The following is an 18,292-nucleotide window of genomic DNA, read 5'->3' as shown; positions in this document are numbered from 1 at the left end:
TCTCTCTCTCTCTCTCTCTCTCTGTCTCTCTGTCTCTCTGTCTCTCTCTCTCTGTCTGTCTCTGTCTCACACACAGACACACAGCTGGACTGCATTATACACTGACTGAAGAGTTTTTCGGACAACATGTCAGCCGCTGTTTGCGTCTTGATTCTGTCAGCACTGTGGGGACACACAGGTAATATCATTATCGTCCATCGCCACCTGTTAATCATTCAGCTGAGTGTGCGCGCGGGTTGTTGCTTATACTCTATGATTATTACTGTAAGGGATTTCAGCCAGAACTTTGACCCGTAGCCTACATCAAATATCATAGAGCTGTCAATAGAACCGTTTTCCAAATGAGTATTTTATTGAATGATATCTGTCGTGATATATTTTCAATGGAATTCACTTTGTCTATATTGGAGAGTCTTTGTGTGTACTTCTGTTAGTGATACAAGGGTTACACTGGGACAATGACCATGAGGAAGAAGTACTCAGATCTTGTACTGTCTCTAAAGTACAAAAGTATTATCATCAACATAAGTAGCAACAGTTGAAGTAGTCATTCTGCAGATTGGTCCATTTTAGAATAATATATCTGATATGTTTTATAATTATTGATTTTAAAGTGTTCTCAAAGCTGGTAAAGGTGCAGCTAGTTTTAATGACTTTGTATACTGCAGGGTAGCTTGTGAATTTACTCCAGAATTGAATTGTAGTGGACAGGAAGTACAAAGTAGCAAAAAAATGAAAATACTCAAGTAGTATACAAGTAAGTACAAACTTATACTTATGGAAAGTACTTTGTGCTTTACACGGGCGGAGCCAGACATTATAAACATACAGGGCTTGAGGTGACAGACTGATACGTACGTTAGCTACTAGAAAGCAAAGAATCTTAGTAGTCTTAGAAGTCTTACAATCTTAGAAGTAGCGCCCTAGAATCGTTGCTGGAAAGCTCATTCACTGACAGACCGACGAGCCAACAATGTTAGATAGCGATACTTCCCCAGCAATAGAACTTCTGCTCCATTGATTTGCCGGTTCAGTCAGATAGACAGAGGGGAAATTACACAAAGTTGACGTTACCCTTAATTTAAAAACCTAAAAAAAGATTCAGGGCTTTTGAGAAAACATTCGGGGCTTGAGCCCCTGAAGCCAACCCCCGCTCCGCCCCTGTTTACACCACTAAACAATGATGTACAGACAGCAGCAAAGTTGCAAAAATTATGATTTTTTTATATTGTGAAATTAAAAACAAACCAAATACTTTACCTGAGAGGAGATTTGATAGTACTCACTGTGTACATGTGGACTGTGCAGTGGTTTCAGGAGACCTCAGCAGACCCACTAAAGTCCGCCTGACCTCTCATGACATGAACCTGGTCCTGAGCTGGGACTTGCCTGCAGAACCAGCCGGCCTGCTGTACACAACGGAGTACAGGTGAGTCAGCAGCAATGCTGTGATGTAATTTAGTAGATTTACTCAATTACTGTACAATTTTGACTGACTTTATTTGAGTATTTAAATGTTTTGCTACTTTGTCTTTCTACCCCACTACAGTTAAGAGATAAATAGTTTACTTTAACTTCACTTCATTTATTTTATTATTATTTGTTTAGGACTGATTAACGATTACCTAGAAGGAAGAAGGATACCCCCACATTTGACCCATCCTAGTGTTAGGAGCAGTGCTACTACTACTATTACTACTACTACTACTACTTACTGCCACAGTGCCCGGGCAGCAGTGTAGGAAATGGTGCCTTGCTCAGGGACAACACCGTAGCACTTGGTCTTTTGGGACTTGAACAGGCCAATTCCCAGGCCAAGTCTCTATGGACTTTGCCACTACCGCCCTAGTCAGACAGTCAGATTATTAGCTGATAAAATAAATATAATGTTGTACTTTATTAAGAAGATTTCAAATCCAGGACTTGAACTTGTAGCATAGTATTTTTTAATATTAAGTATTGCTACTTTTACTTAAGTATAATATCTGAGCACTCATTCCACCACTGCAAAAATGACGTCACAATTTCTCAGAGCAAGAGACAAGGTGGCTTAAACTTTTAAACGTTACAATTATTAATTTTTTTTATTGACTAATGATTTCAGATATTCACATCTTATCTTCCCTTATTCTAACAAAAACATTGCAGCTGTTGGTCAGTTAAACGTTATTTGCATATGAATAGACTGTATCTGCCCCATCTTTCAGGCTGGTCTGTTTCTCTGAATGCTGTGTTTAGACAAGCAAAACAACATTTTCATTTGTCATGCTAACTCATGTTGTGTGTTTTGACTGAGGCTCTGGGTTTAACAGACATTGTATCAGGATCATCGTTTAAGTGACAAGCCCACAAAGCAAACACCACTCGCTGCCCTCCCCCCAACAATATGAGCGCTGTTGTACTAAAGTAGCTTCTCTTCTGGGAAAGAGGACGCTGAGTTTACACAGCAGACTGTTGACTAAATCTGAGCTGTGACTAACTGATCACTGCACATGTGTGAGAAAGTGATATATAATCAGGTTTGAGGAGTAACAGATTACATGTGATGATTGCGTAATCAGGATAGAGTAACAAAAGGTCACTGTATTCCCTTACAGTTTCATAAAAATGACATAATCAGATAACTGTTAGAGTTCTTAAAATCGTGGATTACCGGCAGGATTACAATGTGACTAACATGCGGTTTCAAGGTCAGACACACAAAGCAAAAATAACACCTGAGCTGACAGAAAATGCTCCGTTTGATTTTAATACATACTGTTAAGCTCACACGCACTATTTTATGAACTTATAGGTTCACCTGCTGAATTTTTAAACTGTAGTATGTGTTCGTGTGTTTCAGCGTTAGTGTATAGACTACTGCCTTGTTTCATGAAAGCAAGGTTTCCTTTCTTTTTTGTATCGCTGAGCATTTTTTTTAATGAACATTAGTGTGTCAAATTAGTATTGATATTTATTTTCTCTAGTTGTTATTTGCATTGCATTTGATACTGTAGTAATCCAGAGGTAACGGAAAGTAATCAGGTGACATTACTTGTATGTTTTGATACTCGGATTTGGTAGTAGTAACTAGTCATTTTTTAAGTACTGTAGTGACCATCCCAACCCTGTACATTATGCATTAGTGGTTGGTTTATGACAAATGATCTCCCATCTCTGTTAAATGAGATCTTTACGAATCTTTTTATATTTAGTCTATTATTTTAAAAACTGATTTTGTATTAATAGGTCAAATGACGGTGTGTCATATGAAAGGCGTAGTGATGGACCAATATTTTCTGCCCACACTTTGAGCTATCATTAACTTTGTTTCCAGCTGCAGCAAGCAAACACAGAACGATGACAGCCACCTAGGGAAACATATAGAAGCTCAAGACTTATATATGACTTCTATATTTTCCTCTGGGGGTGTAGAGTCTTACAGATCTAAAGAAAAGGACACTGTTTCCAGCCACAATAGGCAGCTGTTTTTCAGAGAAAAAACTCTAAGAATCCACAGCACCTCCCTGCTCAGCCGCAGACAGCAGGCGATACAGGGTGTTCACAGCCCAAACCACAACCCGGGGTCTGAAAAGTGTAGCCAAAGCAGAAATGCCTTAAACCTGCAATGTCCTCTAATATCCAGCTTCACTGGTTGCAAAGAGATGTTGTATGGAAGTCTTTAAGAAAATAACCCTACTACTCACTTGTTTAATACCTCTGTAAACAAGTTCCTGATGATTTAATGGTGATAATCTCTTGTTTCAAGTCTCCTTCAACACAGCATGATGTTCATTTTATCAATCATGGTCTCATTTAGAGTAAATAAATAATAAAGTAGAGCAGAGTATGCTTAAAGCTGCATTCACATGAGAAGCGGTAAAACGACGCGTAATACGCTGCCGTTGTGTTTCTATGGAGAGAATGGTGCTGCCGGAAGAGCTACCCTCATTGTCACACTCAAAATCGTCCCAAAGTGTTGCGCTCAAATTTATAATGATTTCATCTTTGACTTTGTTTACTGCAGACTTTCTACGCACAACCAGATATTCGCTTTATGTAGCGCTGCAAGCTAGCAGGGTAACCATAGAAACAGAACTAACTAGCTCTTTTCTCCGCAAGGCTCTATGCCCTACCTCGTGGTGTTTGAACCCTTTCAAGATTCAAAATATTTATTGTCATATAACAGAATAACAGGCAGTTGCACTGTACAATGAAATTTGGGTACCACTTTACAATAAGACCACCCTTATAAAGGATTCATAAAGGGTTTATAATAAGGTTATTAATTAGGTTGTAAACACTTTATTAATCACTAAGAACCATTTTTAAACCAGTTATAACATAGTTGTCATACATCAACACAGGCTCACTATCTGGCAAGATGACTAAGCCTCATACGGAACGCCACAGGGATGACGTATTTTTGTGGGCCGACCCGGAAGCTACGCATGAGTTCCTTCGACAAAAAAGCAATGCAATTTCTCCATAGGCTTTTGGAATATTGTAAAAAATAACATCTGTGGAAAACAAACCTGTTTGATAAATGCACACACTGCTGATGTATTTAATGTCGCAGAAAAAAAACGTGATCCTTCTCTTAAATTTGTGTCAACCCCAGACCTTATTTCGAGCTATTTTCCAAAACCCTATGGAGAAATCGCAATGACTCTGAGACGAGGGAACCGGAAGTTGTTCATTGCTAACTTCCTTCCGGGTTTTAGGACTCGTTCATGCGGCACTCTTTTAGTTACCTAGCTTACATCGTCCTTGGTATCTGTTGTTCACTGAGTAGATTTCCCCCCCAATCCATCTTGATGTTTCTTGGCATCTTTGTTCATCTCATGTCCTATAAAAGCTTATTAATGATTTATGTGTTCACAACCTAATTAATTACAAACTATTTGAAAACCCTTTATAAGGGTAGTCTCATTGTAAAGTGGTACCGAAATTCTTACGTTCAGATGTTCACACCTAAGAGAGTATACATACAAACAAACCTATAAGATAAAAACTAACATTTATGAACGTTTTAAAATATAAGCAAGACCTACATAAAAAATGAGTAGAGTAGAAAGAAGGAGAGACTGTATGTACGTTGTCCCAGGCTAAAAGTGCATGATGTGCTGCATGATAAAACTAAATCTAGATAAGATATAGAAACACCTGGGTAGAGTATGGTGTGTAAATATATAAATAAGAATAGATGGATAAAGCAGTATGAATATGAATGTAACACACACAATGTGTTTTACCTCAGAAAAATGATCCGTCACAAATTTGCTGCCTGTTTTTTCCAGCATTCCAAAACTAAATTCCCTTTGAGTTCGATAAAACCAGATGGCGACGACCAAAATTCCAAATGCAAGGCTAAAAACTTGCTATAAACAGTACATTGTATGTCATGGCCACGGTGAAGGTGATAACTTGTTGAGGTCATGATCAGAGATGTATTTGACAAAGCACTGCTAGCTTTGTGCGAAGTTACACACAGAAACACAATGACTACTCACACAGTACAGAGCCCACAGCAGGGGATCATCAGGGGATTTGTTCCTCTATGTCATCATCACTCCTGAAATTTAAATCACCAATGACAAACCAATAATAACATCATTTTATTTCGTCCACAGATCCTCAGTGATAAATTACAGAGCGGGCTGTGTGAATATCTCCACCCTTGAATGTGACTTCACCCGCCACAGCATTCCACAAACCATATATCAGTTTGGAAAGTATACAGCCAGGGTGCGGGCGCATTCGGGGACAGAGACCTCCGCATGGGTGGAAAGTAACAACGTTGCCATGGACAAAGAGAGTGAGTAGATACACTGCAAGCCAATATTAAAAAATATATATACAGCTCTGGAAAAAATTAAGAGACCACTCCAAATTTTTGTTAAATCTTTGTCTCTACATGTATGGCATGCCACACAGAGAAAAGTTGTCAGTAGTTTATAGAATACAATAAAAAATAAATAAAACGTAATTTAACTCAAAGACATACCTATAAATAATAAAACAAGAGAACATTATAAGGCTCAAGTGGTCTCTTAATTTTTTCTGCGGATGTATATGGAGGGCAGAAAATGCAAACGAGAGAATGTTGACGGTTAAATGTACGCCTTTCCCACTGAAATTAGTCCTAACCCGGCTCCGTGCCGGGGGCTAGTTTGCTTGACAGTTAGTTCAGCTTTCCAATCCGAACCAGTTTGCTTTTCCAGCAACAAGAGCCCGAGAAAAGCCACATCACGACATCACTGTCACTGATGCTCCCTCTGAATAACAGCAATGAGGTACTACATTCATGTATGGATTTATTAGGAGGCCTTGATATGGCTTGAGAAGACAAATGATGTGAGAGGGAAAATAACACTGGATTCAGCTTTTAGCGCATTTTACAACTGTTAGACACTCACAGACAAAAATGGTTATTCAAGTGTTAGTCCTAGGTAGTTGATTTAGCTTTTAAAAAATGATCTGCTGATCTCTTTCCCAATGTATGTCAATGTGAAACTGTTTTTTTGGGCCCAAATGACATCACAGACTGACACAGATTATGTAGTATCATCGTTTGACCCTTACGAAAATGTGCCACGTAGGCTTTCTTCCTGGAGGATGCACAACTTCTCTAACTTTATCGTGTGGTTAACTGTTTGCTGCTGTTTCTACGGTTTAGTGGCATCTGGCAACTGCTGCAGTGGTTCGCCTCTCATCCCCCAGCATTTAAATCAGGAGAGACTTCATTTGTAGTTTAAATAACATTTATTTATGCATGCGCCATATGATGGAAATGTTTAATTTGGTGATTAGACCCCGATACGGATATCATATATACCTTAAGGGGGATGTACAGCCCCCCCTGGGCACTAGACATGATGACAGGAGGTGGACGGGGTGGAGGCGGGCAGCAGCAGAAACACCTGATTTACCAGCTGACTGCAGGAGAGAGGAGAACCATTTTAAAGCTTGACTGCAGCACACTTACTGTCTGCTGGAGATTGAGGTGAAATATTATTGGTTAAAAGAGAGTGCCCGTAATGGGCTGGTTAATACAGCTGTGGAGTGAGTGACCCAGTGTTCCTGCTTGAATTTGTGTCGAGCTTCATTTACCATTTCCTAATGCCCGCTGCCGCTTGATAGAAGTAATCCAACCACTGTCTGACTTTCAAACTAGAAGTGTCCCATGAGGCATAATTCCAAATGATTGTATATATCAAACTTTCAAATTGACAATTGTTTATTTAAGTTTCTCTTATATTTCATGGATCATGGATGTTAGCCCAGCCACCGAAGCCATTCTGAAAAATCTACAACCCAATTTACGGCCAACAAAGCAAAAACTGCTTGTCTTAATTGTTTGTGTGTTTAATAGAAGAATGAGTACCACATTATATAAAAGTCTTGGAACATTGACCGGGTAGACCTATAGCATATTAATTATTCCCCAAAAATGCTTTGAATGAGTATATACTTGTTCTACTCTTTTACAATGCTAGCAAACAGGTTGTCATTCAAGGTATGGTGAATATGAAATAATATGTCACACGTTTCCCTGGTTAATAGTGCACAGCATTTAGAAATATAATAATGAAACATGCAATTGTTAGTGCTCAAAGATGCTTTACCTAAACAATGGTGTGCACAATACCTAATGCTCTGTGATCGCGTTTTAGCCACTTTGCGATCTTTGCGCTTCTTGGTGCCAGAATAGCAGATAGCTGCTGCCGCGGGTTGAACCAGTTTTTGGGGCCGAGAGCCCGTGCTACAGAATTGGAAACACAAAAATGGGCCCTGGAACCGCCTTGGTGGGAAAGGGGTAACAGAGGTGGTGTGGATTTACAGGAGAACAGCTACAAGCACTTTTGTTAAAGGGGTGACTTTGCTTTTTTCAGGGATGCTAAATCGTTGTTGTCTAAATTGTTATATCTCTTCTCCATCTCTTCCTCAGCCAACATCAGTTCTCCCATTATCTCTCTCCTCTCCAACGGTGCTGCCATTGAGGTTATCATTCAAGATCCAGTGTTCAGGATCTCTTCACTCAGACAGGTTTACAGCTCAGCCACCTACAACATCACCTACTGGCAGGACAGCCAGAAGCAAAAGGTGGGATGATCTCTTTAGAGTAGATCTCAACAGGTTCAAATGTAGCACACTAGAGCAACGCCTTATAAGTTAGCATTCAGAGTATATAGCAGAATAAAACTGTAAATGCCCTGACACACAAAACAAACAGCTATGGAAAAATTAAGAGACCACTCCAAATGTTTCTACAATCTCTACATGTGTTCAGCCATTCCAGTGTCTCTTGAATTCCAACACAGAGAAATGTTGTCAGTAGTTTATAGAATACAACAAAAATAATAATAATAATAATAATAATAAAACTCAAAGACATATCTATAAATAATAAAACAAGAGAAAATGATAATGCTGAATTGGTCTCTTAATTTGTTTCAGAGCTGTACATAAAAGTTGTGGAATCGTACTGAATTAGTTTATAGCCTACATTACATTTTAAATATACAGTGGTGTGCAAAAGTGTTTGCCCCCTTCCTGATTTCTTATGTTTGTCACACTTGTTTCAGATCATCAAACAAATTTAAATATTAGACAAAGATAACACAAGTAAACACAAAATGCAGTTTTTAAATGAAGGTGTTTGTTTATTATTAAGGGAAAAAGAAAATCCAAACCTTCATGGCCCTGTGTGAAAAAGTGATTGCCCCCTAAACCTAATAACTGGTTGGGCCACCCTTAGCAGCAACAACTGCAAACACGCGTTAGCGATAACTGGCAATGAGTCTTTTACAGCGCTGTGGAGGAATTTTGACCCACTCATCTTTGAAGAATCGTTGTAATTCAGCCACATTGGAGGGTTTTCGAGCATGAACCACCTTTTCAAGGTCATGCCATAGCATCTCAATCAGATTCAGGTCAGGACTTTGACTACGCCACTCCAAGGTCTTCATTTTGTTTTTCTTAAGCCCTTCAGAGGTGGACTTGCTGGTGTGTTTTGGATTATTGTCCTGCTGCAGAACCCAAGTGCGCTTCAGCTTGAGGTCACGAACAGATGGCAGGACATTCTCCTTCAGGATGTTTTGGTAGACAGCAGAATTCATGATTCCATTTACCACAGCAAGTCTTCAAAGGTCCTGAAGCAGCAAAACAGCCCCAGGCCATCACACTACCACCACCATATTTTACTGTTGTTATGATGTTCCTTTTACGCCAGATGTAATGGGACACACCCCTTCCAAAAAGTTCAACTTTTGTCTCGTCAGTCTACAGAGTATTTTCCCAAAAGTCTTGGGGATCATCACAATGTTTTCTGGCCAAACTGAGATGGGCTTTTATGTTCTTTTTGGTCAGCAGGGGTTTTCGTCTTGGAACTCTGCCATGCAGGCCATTTTTGCCCAGTCTCTTTCTTATGATGGAGTCATGAATACTGACCTTAACTTAAGCAAGTGAGGCCTGCAGTTATTTGGATGTTGTTTCGGGGTCTTTTGTGACCTCTTGGGTGAGTCGTCGCTGCGCTCTTGGGGTAATTTTGGTCGGCCGGCCACCCATGGGAAGGTTCACCACTGTTCCATGTTTTCGCCATTTGTGGATAATGGCTCTCACTGTGGCTCGCTGTGAGTCCCAAAGCTTTAGAAATGGCTTTATATCCTTTTCCAGACTGATAGATCTCAATTACTTTGTTTCTCATTTATTCCTGAATTTCTTTGGATCGCCGCATGATGCCTAGCTTTTGAGGATCTTTTGGTCTACTTCACTTTGTCAGGCAGGTCCTATTTAAGTGATTTCTTGATTGAGAACAGGTGTGGCAGTAATCAGGCCTGGGTGTGGCTAGAGAAATTGAACCCAGCTTTCCAAAGATGTGATAAACCACAGTTAATTTACGTTATAACAGGGGGTGGGCAATCACTTTTTCAGACAGGTCATTGTAGGTTTCCATTTTTTTCCCCTTAATAATAAACACCTTCATTTAAAAACTGCATGTTGTGTTTACTTGTGTTATCTTTGTCTAATATTTACATTTGTTTGATGATCTGAAACATTTAAGTGTGACAAACATGCAAGAAAATAAGAAATCAGAAAGGGGGCAAACACTTTTGCACACCACCGTAATTGGGCACCTTTAGTCGGGCAGGGAAGAAACTCCACGCCAGCAACTGAAGATGAAAAATTTGGTAAAGGATTCAAAAAATATATAGATATAGATTACAATGCAGTAACAATGTTACTTTAGAAGACAGTGGATTTAAAACTTGAGGCATCTATCAACAGGATTCAGTGGCTTTAGCTCAGCAAATGAACATCATTGAAACACAGGCACTGAAACGCAGTCAAATAGGTTAGGACTAGAAGAGGTGCAACATTTTAAAACTCCCTTTCGAACTGCTTCTTTGTAAAGCTGCACAACCATTATTACACTTTGACATGCTATTTAGATGACGCTCATCACCAATATTATACAAATAATTGTCCATCAGTGCAATCAGAGGTTAGTTATTAGATAATGTTAAATTAGTAAATTAATCGTGGAGACTATAACACGGCCTTGTTGGAGTATCAATCCACAGAAAGAAGTCCGGTCGATGTGACGTGTGCTGTGGACAACAAACATAACTTTTCATCCATCAGAAAACACCATGGAATACTTTTTGTATATTAATTTGTATATTTGTCGAAAGCACGAATGAGCAGAAGAAGACCGACAGGAGTAAACACTAAAGGGAACAGTAGAAGAAGACAGTCAGGTTGCAGTCAAATTCCAGCTCCTATCGTCTTATCCTATCTACTATTCCTTGACCTTTGTGTGAAGCACCACTGGGTTAAGGAATGGTGGATAGGAGAATTCATAAGAACTTGGGATACGAGACTGCGGTGCTTTGAGAATCCGACTGCACTTTCACTATCCCACGTATTTATGATGCGCCAGCGGACGTTATTAATGTGCGTCTGCTGTGGGGGACTACAGTTTCTATAAAGCGGACTACTGAAAGCGCACTTACAGACTCTGCACCGTGCTTTATGAACGAGGACAACAGTGAAACATATATTCTTCATGACCAAGGCTGGAATTGAAATAAAAAAGTAAAGTGAAACTTGTAGTTGACACCCTCACCCTCTGGTCCACACGTATTAATCCACATGAATCCTAATACGTATGATTGTATGAACATATTGACGTTTATTTGATCATTTCAGTAGAAAAGAAACGTTCAAATGACCCGTACAGTAAGAACCTCAGTGGCAGCCATGATGAGAGCTGTTGGAATTCTCTAGATGATAGGAAAGGAGCTCTGAAACTTCATTTATAACCTCCTTTAGCTTAAGAAACACTGGACCTTCCTTTACGAAAGGAAAGGAGAAAATGCTGTCCCACAATGCCTTGCGGCCGCAACATTTGCCATGACGCAACACCCGGCAGTTCACTGAAACTATCGATCGCGACGAGAAATGCGTTTCATGAAAGTTACGGTGCTCATTAAGCAAATTAAAACTTATACTGTAACTTGCTAAAGTGCTTTGTTTTGAACGTGCAGCTCTATATAAAACTGTAGTTCCCCCACAGCGGACGCACATTGATAACGTCCCTCAGCATATACGTGGGATAGTGTAGCCTAAATGCAGTCGGATTCTCAAAGCACCGCAGTCTCTTCTCCTAAATCCTTTTGAATTCTCCTATCCACTATTCATTAACCCTGTGACGTTTCACACAGGGGTTACGGAATAGTAGATAGGAAAAGACGATAGGAGCTGACTTTTGGACAACTCAATCACAACCACTAAAAGGAACAGCAGGAGAAGGCAGTCGACACTAGAGGGAACCCGGTATGGGCTCTGGCAGTTTTTAGAGACTGGTTAAGGAAAGAAAATGTGAACAGACTTGGACAGACAAAACACCTCGATCAGTTCTGCCGTCGTTTTAAGTTACGGAGCTCCCCAGTTCCATTTGTTGGAGCGCAGCGGAACAGACCATTTCTTCCTAACAGAAGCATTTTTAAATCAATGAAATGTTTATTCAATATTGTGAGTCAAGTCGTTGGTTGATTTAGTAAGTAGCCGTGTATTAAGCTGGAGAATGTGCAGCGAGGCGCTCATTCCTGCTCACCTGTTGTTGTTGTTGTTGTTGTTGTTGTTGTTGTTGTTGTTTTTGTTGTTTTCTCATTAATGAGAACTTTATCCCTTATACTAACACATCATTAGTAACCAAAAGGCCGTCAGATGGTTATCGTGTGTTCTTCCACCTTCCTGACCATTCCTCTGCTCTTCTTACAGACAAGGAGCATCAGCAACATCCAGCAGAGTCGGGTGGTTCTCAGTGACCTGGAGCCCTGGACCAAGTACTGCGTCAAGGTCCAAATCAGTACCGGGAGGATCTCCAACAACCTCAGCCAGCCCAGCGCCGATGTTTGTGAGAGCACCACCATCGGTACGCTTTTTCTAACGGATTGCAATTCATTTCTTTGTCTTTATCTATTTTTTTAAGGAAAAAACATATTTGCAGTTCACACAAGGGGCCCCACACATGCATTTATATGCTTTAACACTGTCACTGTACAAACACTTCTCAATCTCAACCAGGGCACTACGGCTGTTCCCACAGTAAAAAGTTATTCAACTTTTCAAATCGGAAAGAGGCTAGGATATGGCAGCTCTAGAGCAGTAGCCTACGGCTTCATCTGATTTGCCGAATATATTAAAGAGGTACAATTTAGCTTTTGGGGGCTTTCATTTTCCTGTAGTGTGGTATATAGGTTGCTGTGCATGTCTGCAAAGGTTAAAGTTAGCAATACTTAACTGTAAAAATGCTCAGTTAGAAGTAACATTTCTGCATTACAAATCTTAGTTGAGTAAAAGAACAAAAGTATGAGCATCAAAATATACTTAAAGTACCAAAATTCAAAGTAGCTACTTATTATAATAAAAATAGTCAATTTGCGAAGCTTACATATTTAAATATTGGATTATGATGTTTGATGTGTTGGTGTATTTATCACAGCTGGTGCAGTATATGTAGAGCTGATTTGAATGGACTTTTCAAAATGTATTTAACAGTTGATATATATTTAGTATGAACTATAAATGTAAATCTAAAAAGTAACGAGTAACTAAAGCAAACTTTAATAAAGAGTACATAAGTACATTACTTGAGGAAATGTACTTTATAACCATCCACCACTGCGAAATACAAATGACAACATGAAAATGAGCTCGACGGGGCCCCTTAAACCTGCAGAGCATGAATGCAGGGCAAATGGAACAGGGTACCATTTAGCGCAGTCCAAGCTGTTTTTTTTTTATACCGCAAATCTTGATATCACAATAATGATAGATTTTCGAGATAGATATTAATAATGGTTAATGCTGAGTGTTTCTTCAGGAGGTTTGATTTTCATTTACAACAGTTCTGTAATGTTCTTATTGTGTGTGTCAGTCGAGCTCGCAGTGACTGCTTCAGCTCTGAATGCTCTTGGTGCCACCACATTACATCATCATTAGAAACGTGCTGCTGATGTTGCTCTGCTTGTTTTGCAGATAAAGAGGTTCCTTGGGTGGCAGCCGTGGTGACGTTTATCACCATGGCGATTGCAGTTGCTCTGGTGGTGGTTGCGGTGGTGTATCGGAAACGTATATCCCACCTTCTCTGTCCAAAAGACTCACTGCCTCAGCACTTTAAAGAGGTGTGTATACAGTATGTGTCTGCGTGGATTTGTTCAGTAAGTAGTATTACCACAGTGTATAAATCCTCTGTTACAAGTTTCAATTCAATACGACTCACTACCCCAGTGGTTGAGTAAATACACTGACCACCACTGCTCAACTATTTTCCATTCATACCCTGTTATGTCTTTGTTCATTTGGCAAGTAACAAAATGTCCACAAATCTGACATACTCATACCCTCTGTACACATGTGTATTTGTGCAAGAGTCTTTAACAAGTTATTTAACACAAGCCTGAATCAGATTCCTTTCTGACCCCCCCGCCATCAGGACCTCATGGTACGCCCTAACTCGTCCATGTACATAGCCATGTGTAACTCCCATCCATCGGAGGAGATCTTCCACCAGGTGAGCATCATTCCAGACAGCAGCATCATTGAGGCAGAGCGCCCTCTGGAGGCAGAGCCGCCTCACACCACACAGACATAGAAGAAGGATGAGAACAGCAGAGCTCATGAAGAAGAACTGATCTGCAGTCAGGTGAAACTGAGACAGATTATCAGCAGGGACACTGAGAAACAGTGAAAGCATGGATTTTTGCCTGACATCAGAGTTTGGATGCCACGCATTTACCGGCAGTCCCATATGAATCAGTGGCTGTGAAGAGGTGAGAGGGCAGAGCCAGAGGGCTGCAACGGCAGGACTGATCACTCATCCTGGCGGTATCACTCCTGTGATGTACAGTTGTAATGATGTGCACATTTCACAACATGCTGACAGAAGGAACATTGCACCCACAAAAGTATTGATGCTGCCATGGTCTGGCTGGGAGGGTTACTTTAAAAATGTAATTGTTAGTTACCTGTAAAACTATTTAATAAGTAATTTCATCTGGGTGTAAAAAAATATAAATAATGTAACCTGATTGCGTTCCGTTACTTTTGGATTACCTCATTATGAAATACAGGCTCATAAACAAAAGAGAAAATAAATATCAATCAGAAGTTTTTTTTGTCACCTTGTGTGTGCTTATGCACCAAACAGCAGTTCAGAGTATTCAGCCTTCTTGGAGACCCTGAAAGAAGTCCTGTATGGGGCTCCTGAAGGGGACTCCTTAGTCTTGCTGGGAGACTTCAACGCACACGTGGGCAATGATGGAGACACTTGGAGGGGCGTGATTGGGAGGAACGGCCCCCCTGATCTGAACCGGAGTGGTGGTTTGTTACTGGACTTCTGTGCTAGTCATGGATTGGCCATAACCAAACACCATGTTCGAACATAAGGATGCTCATAAGTGTACGTGGTACCAGAGCACCCTAGGCAGAAGGTCCATGATCGATTTTGTTATCGTATCATCGGACCTGAGGCCGCATGTTTTGGACACTCGGGTGAAGAGAGGGGCGGAGTTGTCAACTGATCACCATCTGGTGGTGAGTTGGGTCGAGTGGCAAGGGAAGCCTCTGGACAGACCCGTTAAGCCCAAACGTGTAGTGCGGGTGAACTGGGAACGTCTGGAGGACTCCCAAGTCCAGGAGGCCTTCAACTCACACCTCCGGCGGAGCTTATCAGGCATCCCTCTGGAGGCTGGGGACATTGAACCAGAGCAGGCGGTGTTCAAAGCCTCCATTGCCGAAGCTGCGGTGGGGAGCTGTGGTCTCAAGGTCTTAGGTGCCTCAAGGGGCGGTAACCCTTGAACCTCCTGGTGGACACCGGTGGTCAGGGAAGCCGTCCGACTGAAGAAGGAGGCCTTCCGGGATATGTTATCCCTGGGTACTCCTGACGCAGTTGCAAGGTATTGACGGGCCCGAAGGGCAGCAGCCTCAGCCGTGGCCAAGGCAAAGCAGCGGGTGTGGGAGAAGTTCGGAGAACCCATGGAGAAGGACTTTCGGTCGGCACCAAAGTTGTTCTGGAAAACCGTCCGACACCTCAGGAGGGGGAAGCAGGGAACCATCCAAGCTGTGTACAGTAAGGATGGGACGCTGTTGACCTCAACTGATAGGGTGTTAGGGCGGTGGAAGGAACACTTTTAGGAACTCCTGAATCCGACAACTCCGCCCTCTATGTTAGAGGCGGAGCTGGAGTATGAAGGGGGATCAATTCCAATCTTACGGGGGGAAGTCACTGAGGTAGTTAAACAGCTCCACAGTGGCAAAGCCCCGGGGGTGGATGAGATCCGCCCAGAAATGCTGAAGGCTCTGGGTGTTGAGGGACTGTCATGGTTGACACGTCTCATCAACATTGTGTGGAAGTCGGAAACAGTACAGACGGAGTGGCAGACCGGGGTGGTGGTTCCTCTTTTTAAAAAGGGGGATCAGAGGGTGTGTGCCAATTACAGAGGCATCACATTACTCAGCCTCCCCGGGAAAGTTTACTCTAAGGTGCTGGAAAGGAGGGTCCGGCCGATTGTCGAACCTCAGATTGAGGAGAAACAATGCGGTTTTCGTCCTGGTCGTGGAACGATGGACCAGCTTTTCACTCTCGCAAGGATCCTGGAGGGGGCCTGGGAGTATGCTCATCCGGTCTATATGTGCTTTGTGGATTTGGAGAAGGTGTATGACCGGGTTCCCAGGGAGATACTGTGGGAGGTGGAAGGAACACTTTGAGGAACTCCTGAATCCGACAACTCCGCCCCCGGCTAAATGATGGTCGAACTCTCAAACTGATGGTTCATATTCCTTTATTTGCGAACCGTGATCCATTAAAGAACGCACCGTATGAACACACCGTATGAACACACCGTAAGAGCTATAAAGACAAAAGAAAAATACAGTTACCTTTCCTTTTACTTAAATGAAATTATTTTTAACTGCTTTTATCACATAAACAATCATGTAAGTTTACTCCCCTTTTCTCTATTTTAATTAAAAGACAATCTCCAATGGAGTGCTGTATTACCATGAAATAAACAGTTTTTAACCTTAGCAGACCTCACATAAAACAGACAAAATACATCCTGTTGCATTAATGAAACAACCAACGAGTTAGCTTAGCTCCATCTCACTTCAATACAGACCGACACAGTAAATTGTTTTTGGTGTTTGCATAGTGGTCTAGCTTTTTGTCATCGATGCATTTTTGTTAAATGGTTCACGTGAAGTATTTGATACAAGGTCTTACACTGTTTTAAGTGTAGAGGCTCAGGCTTGTTTTTAAAAAATAAAAGAATATATTGTGCTGCCCTAGCAAATGTTTATTAAGGTATTATTCTATGCAGAGTTTAGTCGAGAACCTACATGTATACAAATGTGTTTTATTTTAAAATGTTATTGAACATGTTTCCTACTGTACTGAAAAGCCCATTCTCAGTGTTAGTGCACTTCCTCATCACACTGCTTGGAAAATTTGAGAAAAAGATTAGAATATAAATACTTAACCAGAATAAACACAACATGAATTTGCATTAATAACATTTCGAGGTTTCATAAGTGAATTTTGGTATCTCTTCTGCTTTCTCCATGCTTTAATGTTCAAAAAGCTCTTGATGTTTCTCATACTGCCTGTGCAGCAGCACCTCTATTCACCATCTGTCTGAAACCAGAGCCAGTCTGCTCTGATTGGTTAGCTGGCTGGCTCTGTTGTGATTGGTCTACTGCTTAGAGATATCTATCACGTACAATGTGTTGGAGCGTTAGCCAATAGAAGCACAAGTGTTATGCAGTGATGTCACTGTGATGCGGAAGTAAACAAAGGACTACAAAAAAAAACATTTTAGGCAGGGGGAGTGTGTAGGAGAGAATCTCCCTCCGGTAAAAACTTTAGGATGGTAGCATTTGCAGACCATTTACATGCAGAAAAACTTGAAGAACACACTACATGAAGGGTTCAACTTCAAAAAGTGTAATAGGGCCTCTTTAAGAAGACAAACTAACGGTACAAGAGGCTGGTATTCATACGCAATGTCCCTTAACCCCAAATACATTACTTTCAACGTTTCAATGTTTTGTTTTTCTATATAAAGAAAAATAAATTAACTAACTAGTGTTGGTAACATGAAAACTGACATGTAAATGTCAGAATGAGTCAAATCTGTCAAATTGCAGTGACTGGAGTAGCAGATTAGTTAGTATAGTAAATATCAGTGTGACTTCTTTCTTTGTATTGTGTTGACATGCATTATGGGCAATATACAACTCAGGAAAAAAATGAAGAGACCACACCAATTGTTTCTTAAATCTCAATCTCTCCATGTATGGCAGCCATTCCAGGGTTTGTTGAATTCCAACACAGATAAATGTTGTCAATAGTTTATTGAATACAACAAAAAAATGTATATGTAATTTAACTCAAAGACAAACCTATAAATAGTAAAACCAGAGAAATTGATAATTCTGCAGTGGTCTCCTAATTGTTTTCAAAACGGTATGTATGGGAAGAGTGTTGAATACAACATTACTTCCCTTTTTGACAATCAATTCCGTACCAATTCATTTGAGATGTAACTGTATTAAAGTTCATAAGTGTCAATAAACAAAGCCACAAAAAAAAAATAAAATATATATATATAGAGAGAGAGAGAGAGAGAGAGAGAGAGAGAGAGAGAGAGAGAGAGAGAGAGAGAGAGAGAGAGAGAGAGAGAGAGAGAGAGAGAGAGAGAGAGAGAGAGAGAGAGAGAGAGAGAGAGAGAGAGAGAAAAAAAAC

At 40.7% G+C, this 18,292-nt stretch overlaps 2 protein-coding genes across 3 annotated transcripts in view; both read left to right on the top strand.

The window, feature by feature from the left end:
- LOC134867750 (interleukin-10 receptor subunit beta-like) lies at positions 1-17,063 on the top strand. Its single transcript, XM_063888551.1, has 7 exons — positions 1-178; positions 1,309-1,429; positions 5,613-5,797; positions 7,931-8,085; positions 12,268-12,421; positions 13,528-13,673; positions 13,985-17,063. Exons 1-7 carry the CDS (start codon positions 127-129, stop codon positions 14,141-14,143), a joined length of 972 nt encoding a protein of 323 aa, XP_063744621.1. The 5' UTR covers positions 1-126; the 3' UTR covers positions 14,144-17,063.
- Positions 13,998-18,292, top strand: part of LOC134867748 (interferon alpha/beta receptor 1a-like) — a 22,201-nt gene continuing 17,906 nt past the window's right edge. Inside the window, exon 1 of one of the 2 annotated variants that reach the window (XM_063888545.1) lies at positions 13,998-14,062. The gene's annotated coding sequence lies outside the window, so the exon portion shown is untranslated. The remainder of the gene's footprint in view (positions 14,063-18,292) is intronic. The other variant, XM_063888544.1, reaches the window with a different exon arrangement.

This window comes from Eleginops maclovinus, chromosome 7 (assembly GCF_036324505.1).
Source record: "Eleginops maclovinus isolate JMC-PN-2008 ecotype Puerto Natales chromosome 7, JC_Emac_rtc_rv5, whole genome shotgun sequence".
Classification (NCBI taxonomy): domain Eukaryota; kingdom Metazoa; phylum Chordata; class Actinopteri; order Perciformes; family Eleginopidae; genus Eleginops; species Eleginops maclovinus.
The sequence above is the reverse complement of the archived record's forward strand: the minus strand, read 5'-3'. Positions and strand labels throughout refer to the sequence as shown.